This window comes from Morone saxatilis, unplaced genomic scaffold (assembly GCF_004916995.1).
Source record: "Morone saxatilis isolate NCDOM2014 unplaced genomic scaffold, NCSU_SB_2.0 Contig2, whole genome shotgun sequence".
Taxonomy (NCBI): Eukaryota; Metazoa; Chordata; class Actinopteri; family Moronidae; genus Morone; species Morone saxatilis.
This window is the reverse complement of record NW_023339762.1, coordinates 17619488-17627380: the sequence shown is the minus strand read 5'-3', so window position 1 is coordinate 17627380 and position 7893 is coordinate 17619488. Positions and strand designations below refer to the sequence as shown.

The following is a 7893-nucleotide window of genomic DNA, read 5'->3' as shown; positions in this document are numbered from 1 at the left end:
CTATCTATCTGTCTGTCTACCTTTTGACTTTCACATCATAGCAAAGTGGTCTTCCGTTGCATTGTCATGCTTGTCCTACTGTTACCGCGCATGTACATTCATATACAAAGGTCCATATAAAATATATAATAATATATCAAATGTATTTTTAGATTTTATGTTCAGGAAACCAGCAGAGTTGCTTGGACGTTCAACTTCCTTCAACAACCTACAGGGTGCGTGCTTGCTCATAGTTTTCCTGTGAGTGCGTAATGACGCATCCGTCCTCCAGCGCCTCTCCTCCTCCCTCCCTCCCTCCACATCTGGATCTGGGCTTCCTGCTCATCAGCCACCACTCAGCGCACGTTGCAGGCCCGAGAGGAGCAGGTCAGAGACGGAGGGAGGGAAACGACGGCGGAGAAGCCGAGGGCTCGTAGCTCGCGTGCGTGCCAGCCATCATCCACAACCGGGAGCCAGAATCAAGGAGCAGGAGAGCAGAAGGAAGGACACTTCGCCTTCTCTCCACATCACGCCGATACTGTGCATCCTCTCTGTCCTCCATCCGTCGAGTCCAGCTTTTTTTTTCTTCTCCTTCTCTTCCCTCCTCTTGGTCTTCTGCAGTTCATTGGGGATGAGCTTCCAGTCCCCTGCTGGAAAACCTGGCCCCAGTGCAGGCGATTCTGGTACCTGCGGGTTGAGGCCTCACCACCATCGGTTCCAGAACAGAGGAGTCTCATCCAGACCCAGCCGCTCCCGGATTCAGAGGGTGAGCTGCGACCGCGCGGGTGGACCGAGCTTCATCGGCGAGAACAGCGCACTGCGGGACGTCAGGGTACAGAACACAATCCTTTACCCAGTCCACCACCACTCATCCACCCCGATCCCCAGGCTGCATTCAGCACCACCACCACCCTCAGGACGCCAAGTCAGAATAGTGCGGGGTCCCTGCCAGACATGCGGCTGCACCAGCCAGGTCGAGGCGGCGGCTTCCGGATTCCAGCCGTCCCTCCACAAATATAACGGGGAACATGCAGCTGGTCCGGCTGCCCGTCACGGTTTCCGTTTGAAAGTGACCCAGAAAACGCCGGAGTGCCACAGCTTCGCCGCTCTTTGGTCCGATGACCCACAAGACTAATGTCGATCCGTCGACCTGACTAGGAAATCCGAGTGATGTAGGGTTATATGGTTTGTTTGCCACGAGTGCGTGTGCGTCTTTAAATAGTCCAACAGGGAAATATATGTGTGGAAGGCTTTTCAGAAGGTTTATGTGACTTAAACATTTATTATACCTCCTCACTGTGGTAATGATCTCCTGCAAGTGACGACCCAAAGCCGTAAATCAATGTATTCCCGGGTTATGGAAGACTGTTTTGAATCCTTATTTCTGTACATGCCGTTAAAACTGTATATTTAGGGACTTGCACGGGCGTGTGTGCGTGTCTGCAGATTGAGAGGCGTTAATTTAATGAAGAAGGCGCTTGCAAATTTCCAATTTTTTAGCTGTGTGTGGTGTGTGTGTGGTGTGTGTGGTGTGTGTGTCGGCTAAAGCTGTGCCAGAAGAGGAAGAGGTGGGATATTTATAATGAGAAACTGGAATCACGTATCATGGATCCATTAACATAACAAACAGCTGTGTGTGTTATGTCTGTGTGCTGTTGTGTGTGTGTGTGTGTGTGGTGTGTGTGCTGTTGTGTGCTGGAAAACACAAAACAAACAGCACAGCGGCTCAATGTCAGCTCGAAGACAGGGAGGAGCTTTCACGTTGCTATGGATGAGACACCGCGGGTCGCTTGTCCCGGGTGCTGCTGGCATTCTCTATTAATTTATACCATGCTGGGATCTCGGGAACTCTCACGGGACCTCTGGGGCCTCTGATGTTGCTGTGTTAGATTCACACACACGTGCACACACCTACACACACACACATTACACACACACGCACACACACCACTTTGGAACCAGAGTATCCTAATACAGTCAGCACATTCACCTACAGTAATGGATGAGAAAACCCATCTGTTTCCTGTGTCTTTTTGTGTGACCGTGTGTTGTGTCTGTGGTGTGTTCATAAGTTCTATCCCGTGCAGGAGTTTCCTTGATTGGTCTCTCTTGGGACTCCACCCCCCTGAAGGGGAGCACACAAAACAGGAGGAGGAATTGAGAGGGCATAGGAGTGCATGAAGGGTGATACATGATATTAACAAAAAAAGGAGTTATTGATATTAATTGGTACAGCGAATGATTCACCACCTACCACATTACATTTCCTGCCGTCTTGGTTTGCCTGTGTTTCTCTGTGTGTGTCGTGGTGGTGTGTGTGTGCAGTGCCTTGATGCTCTTCTTTCTATGGCCTTACCTTAGAACCCGATGCTGGGCCCTCTTAGAAGGATTACCTGCAGCAACCATTTTTTTAATATTTGACGGGAAGATTGTGATGTACACCACCGGTTCTTAATTTAAAATCAGTTTGATTGATGAGGAAGAAATTAGAATTAAATGAATGAGATTGTTATAATAGAAAGCTGCAGGCAAAAAGCCGACGCAGCCATCCGCCAGTTTGACAGGCGCAGCAAGAGTGGGGCAGTTGGTTTATTACACGGCGGGCCCTGTACCTGCCTGAACAATGTGCCCTTGAATGCAACCTTTACATCACCCACCTGCCCTCATTGATTTTAAGTCGTTTTGTTTAAGACTAGCAAGCTTAACACCTAATTTATAGTTTTGCTCAGGCAGCAAGGGCAGTTGGGGTGGCTGGGGAGGTGACGGTGGGAGGTTTCAGGCTTTCACTTGCATTTTTAGGGAGGATTCACCTTCCTGTCACTGTGTGCTGCACCTGGTCTGCACTTGATCAAATCTTGCCCTCTGCCTTTTCCTGTTGTCAGTGTGACAGTGGTGTGGTGTCAGCATATTTTTTTGTGTCTTTTTTGGTTGTATGGTGAGGTGTTAGCGTATTTTTTTCACACATCTGTACTCTCTTGCATTTTGCCTGAATGTTTATCCAACAGTTTTATTTCTCTGTACAGATAAATGGACGTGGGTTGAGCACGGTTAGCCATGAAGTTGTGTTTTTGTGGTGCTTTTGCGTTGTTGTCTGTTGTTGCGAATGGCACATGGATGGGCACTATGGGGGGGGGGGGCAGGATCCTCTCCTCCACTCATTCTCTGTCTCCCTCTCCAGCTGAGCCTCCTATCTGCCCCACTTAGCCCATGGAGCGAACCGTAATCAGCCATTCTCAGGAGAGAGAAAGGCAGAGAAAAAGAGAGAGATGCACGCTCAGTCGTCGTCTTTGATGGAGCCCTTGGAGGTGTCTAGAGGAAGGAGCTTGAGGCTGACATTGGAGTGGGCCAGTAAAAGGAAAGGAGGCTGGTGGGGGGGGGCGAGAATAGAGGAGAGAGTGAGACAGGTACTGAGAAAGCGAAACGGAGATGAGAGAGATGGGAAAAAAGTGGTAAAAAGGTGCATTTGGGGTAGCTGTCCCGGTTTATCTATCTTGCTGGCAGACAAATAGAAAAGGTTGGGCAACAGAGGGACAGGCTGTGGCATCCTGTGGCACAGTGGAAGGTGCACACAATGTACTGGCAGTGTTTTAAGTCCAAATGGAGCTGCTCTTGCTGCACGTCAACACGCGCTACTGGATACTGGCTGATGAAAAGCACTGCGTTTAAAGTACCCTTACAAAACAGGACAGAGGAGAGGGATGGTGTGAGGGAGGACGGAGCACAGAGAGACATAGGCAGACAGCAGGATACATGTACTGTTAAAATATTCACCTTTTCTCTTTGTAAGCGTTGTTGGAGGCGGATGGCCGTTCTTTGTGTGTCTTGTGCAGACAGATGGACGGACTTGCTGTGGATGTGTGTGTCTGTGTACTAGTGTGTGTGTGTGTGCTCAGGGACCCAAGCAGCCTCGCTCTTTCCACAGTACTGAACTGTTTTATCTCTGCCTGGCAAAATAATTTAGCTCTCATACTGATGGTGGTGAGCAGGAATTGGCTTTGTAAGTTCAGTACTTTTACATTTTGGCCTGAAGTTTATCTCCAATCTCCCACCCATAACCTCTATTTAAACTTTAATTTGTATGAAGTTGTTCTTTTCTTTTTTGTGTGTGTGTGAGGGGAGTGTGTGAAACTTTTTTAACTTTAAAAGTTTGCCCATCAACTCTTTTAGAACATTTTTACCTACTATGTTAATTTCTTCTCTACTGTCTCATTTTAAAGCAATAATTCTGCATTTTGGTAAATATGTTTGTTTGCTTTCCTGCTGAGAGTTAGATGAGAAAATGGATACCGCTCTTATCTGTTAAATATATAGCTACAGCCAGCACCTGTTAGCTTTGCTTAGCATAAAGGCCGGAAGAAGAAGAGAAACAGATTGCCTGGATCTATCCAAAGGTTACAAAATCCACCTATCAGCACTGCCAAAGCTCACTAATTAACACGTTATATCTTCTTTGTTTAATCCATACAAAAAGTGTAAAAACAACATTGTGTCTCTAATAACCTGCTGACAGTATGTGGGAGTTTAACCTTCTGTCAACCAGGTGTGGACTAGAAAAGTTACATAGATATGTTGATCTTGTGGAGGGGCCCAAAACCTTCAACACAGAAGGTGAACTCCTTTGTACTGCACAAATTTATGGGTGTTGAATTATTATATTACAAAGAGGAGATGAGATTAAAGAGATGTATTAAATCTGAAAGAACATGGTTTTTATATTTCAATAGATTTTTTTTACAACGCCAAATAGTTTAAATGAAGAAATAAATTAATCTCATACAAGAAAAACCTTTATGCACAGATCAAGGGACTAAAATAATTGGCGCTATACAAATTAAATGGAATTTAATTTAATTAAAAGGTCAAATTGAAATATAGTTAAGTAATATAATGTGGAATATTATTATATTAACCTGCAGGCAACCTAGAGGGAAACAAATATATCAGTCAGTGAGATGCATAAGAGTCTGACTAATGTAATTGATGGTGGTGGACAAGTTGGTGGTGTAGTAAACTTTATTTTTGAAATATCTCTGGGTTGTTATAAGATGGCAATAATGTATCTCTCTCTCTCAGGAAAAATATAAATTAATCCAAATATATGAACAAAGGAAGTCCACAAAGGCAGCATGGATACTGCGCTCGAGACCCCACCTGGGGCTCCAAAGGAATCTTTCAAAGTTCTAACAAATTATTCATATATGTTTGCTTGTGTGCTCTGTATGAGGGGTGTCCGTGGGGAGGTAGGTGTTACAACAGATGGAGGAATATTATTCATAGAAACCAACTGTGAGGAGTGTTGATCAGAGTTGTTAAAAAAACATCATTGTCCCTTTAAGTCTGTGGGAGTTGCTGTAAAAAGGTAGCTTTTTATAGCTCAGACTGTCACACGGAGTCTTGCACTGACTCTGACTGCCTGTCACTGTGGGTCTGTGTCACGGGCAATATGAGCCCCGGTCAGAAGATTTACTGTAGCGTAGCCAAGACGTTCTCTGTCAACTGAATGCTTTCAGCTCATTGTGGAAGGACCTAATGTGACTTAAAGTCACACCCACTCCTAAAAAATAGACCATGAACATATTTTTTAAAATTATGAGCATGCTCATTTTTATGTCTCCAGTGGTGGAAGGTGTCCTGCATCCAGAAGGTCAAAGGGTCGATCTATGCAACAGCTTAAACATGATGTCTTGTAGTTGTTTTTTTCTGTTCTTTTCATCTAAATTGCTCCAGATAACAGCAGCAAAATGCCTAAAATATGAATGCAAATGCAAAATGTATGAGAAAGAAATGAGCGAACTTACGAAGAGACAGAGCAGGAACAAGAATGGGTTTGGGAATTCTGCTAAATCACCACCAATCTGATGAATTGGAGGGGAGGTGGAATAAAGAAGCACATCCGGACACACTAACGTATAAATACTCTTTCTCAGCCTTGAATTGACCTACATAGGGTATTTACCCCGGGATCAGTGCCAAATTGTAAACAGAACCCACGGAAATAATCCAGAAGTCTAATGAGAATCTCTTCAAGATCCTTTGGGATGTTGGCCTAAGAATGAACATACGGAGGAATATGGAAGCAAGGCAAACAACCAGCAGCAGCCAATAATAACTGAATGACATGCTGTCCTCTTTACTTCCCCCTTGCTTACCTCTCCTCTTCTCTCATCTGCCCTTCTACAGGAGTGAGACCGTGCTGCATCAATTTTGCTGCCCCGCCCCTGAACATACAGAGGCTGACACCACTGGCTCATCCGGGTAAGAGCTGCTCACACACACCAATCACAGACACTTTTATTTCCACGTTTATTTCTCTGCAGTCTTTTGCCTACAGTGTGTGCTCTTTCAACCATTGTACATGTGTGTCAACTATCTGAATCATGTCCTCACCCAGGTTTTTAATCATGCTTGTTTGTGTGTGCACAGTACTACTGTATTTGAGTGTGAACTGGTGTATTTATGGACGTGTGGAGCCTGGAGTTACAGTGAGAGAGTTAAATGCTTCGTAACCAACCTATAGCTCTCACAGCCTCAAGGGTAACTCGCACATAGAGAGCCTGAGAGAGAGAGAAATGGTGGGTTGTGGGGGAGGGGGGTATGAACTGATATTACCACTGCCATAGTAACTGGAGAATATAACTTTTGCTGTCTTTTTCTGCGTGGGCAGTTTGTTGTCTTTTTTTTCCTTTTTTTTCCTTCTTGCTGTGCGTGGGGGCGTGTGAATCCATGACGTTTCACTTGGGGTGAATGAGCAGAGCTCTGTTGTAAAACTTTGAAAAGCTGATTTTGTCATGTTTCTCAATGATTACTGCTTGCCCTGCCTCTTCTAGAATTTCTCCTATCTTTTAATCCTCTTTCTTAATCCTGTCTTTTCCCAGTCTACTTTTTCTGTCCCTTCATTTTCTCTAATGTCTTTCTGCCCTTGTATTGTTTATTTCTGTATGCATCTCTAATCATCATTTATCTGTCTGTTGGAAGACCTTACCTTTTCTAATCATCGCTCCACAATCATTTCTAACACATCCCCTCCTATCAAGTCTCCCTCTCATTCTGTTTTCTTACTAATATCACCATCTGCCTGTTTGGAATCCCTCTCTTTTCTCTGATCTGATGACTTAACACCCACACCCACGTAGTACTGATTGGATGAGCTAATGGCACAGCAAGAGTGGACAACCACCCAAGATGATGAGCTGTAGAGGAGCCATAGCTTGTTATTATCATCACATTAACCTGTGTGTGCTTGGTGGCTGCAAACCTGCACCACCTCTACGCACTAACTGTCATCCACTGCATATATATTGGAGTAGTGGTCGACCAATATGGGCTTTTCAGTAGCTGCTGTAGCAGGGCAGCAGATGGCCGATATATAATCCTGATATCAAAACAAGGGAAAGTAATGTATATTTCCATTATTCCATGCACATTATAATCTAATATACTTGGTTATCTTAGGCAGTAACATATTAGTGTAGATGGATTTTTTTCATTAATTAATGAGATGTAGATTCCCGAACTTGAGAGATATTTAAGGGAGAGCGGACATCTACACATTACAACATAAAATATTCAACACTAGCTGGTAAAGGTTTTAGATTATGCTGTCATAATGTAAACATTTAGAAACAATGACAGAAACTGGGGAAATTTAGGCAAACGTTTACAGCAGGATGAGAGTTATAGTACAGGGATCCATACTAACTTTTTCACCACCCCCCTAAAACTCACAAAGAGGAGAACTAACCAGCTTCACACTGACAAGGCTGCCTGACCGATGCCGGATGATCAACCGGATTTCGGCCTATCTGTACATCAGAGTACACAAACCTCCCTAAGAGATGTCATGTAATCCACCTCTAACCTGCTGTGCCTTTTTTCTACTTTTCTGCTGTGTGTGTGTGTGTGTGTTTCCCCCTT

At 44.5% G+C, this 7893-nt stretch overlaps 1 protein-coding gene across 1 annotated transcript in view; it reads left to right on the top strand.

Moving 5' to 3' along the window:
• Positions 1-251: 251 nt before the first annotated feature.
• iqsec3b (IQ motif and Sec7 domain ArfGEF 3b) overlaps positions 252-7893 on the top strand; it is a 23982-nt gene continuing 16340 nt past the window's right edge. Inside the window, exons 1-3 of the mRNA XM_035664884.1 lie at positions 252-412; positions 601-1092; positions 6160-6234. Coding sequence (XP_035520777.1) covers positions 252-412; positions 601-1092; positions 6160-6234 — 728 coding nt within the window. The remainder of the gene's footprint in view (positions 413-600; positions 1093-6159; positions 6235-7893) is intronic.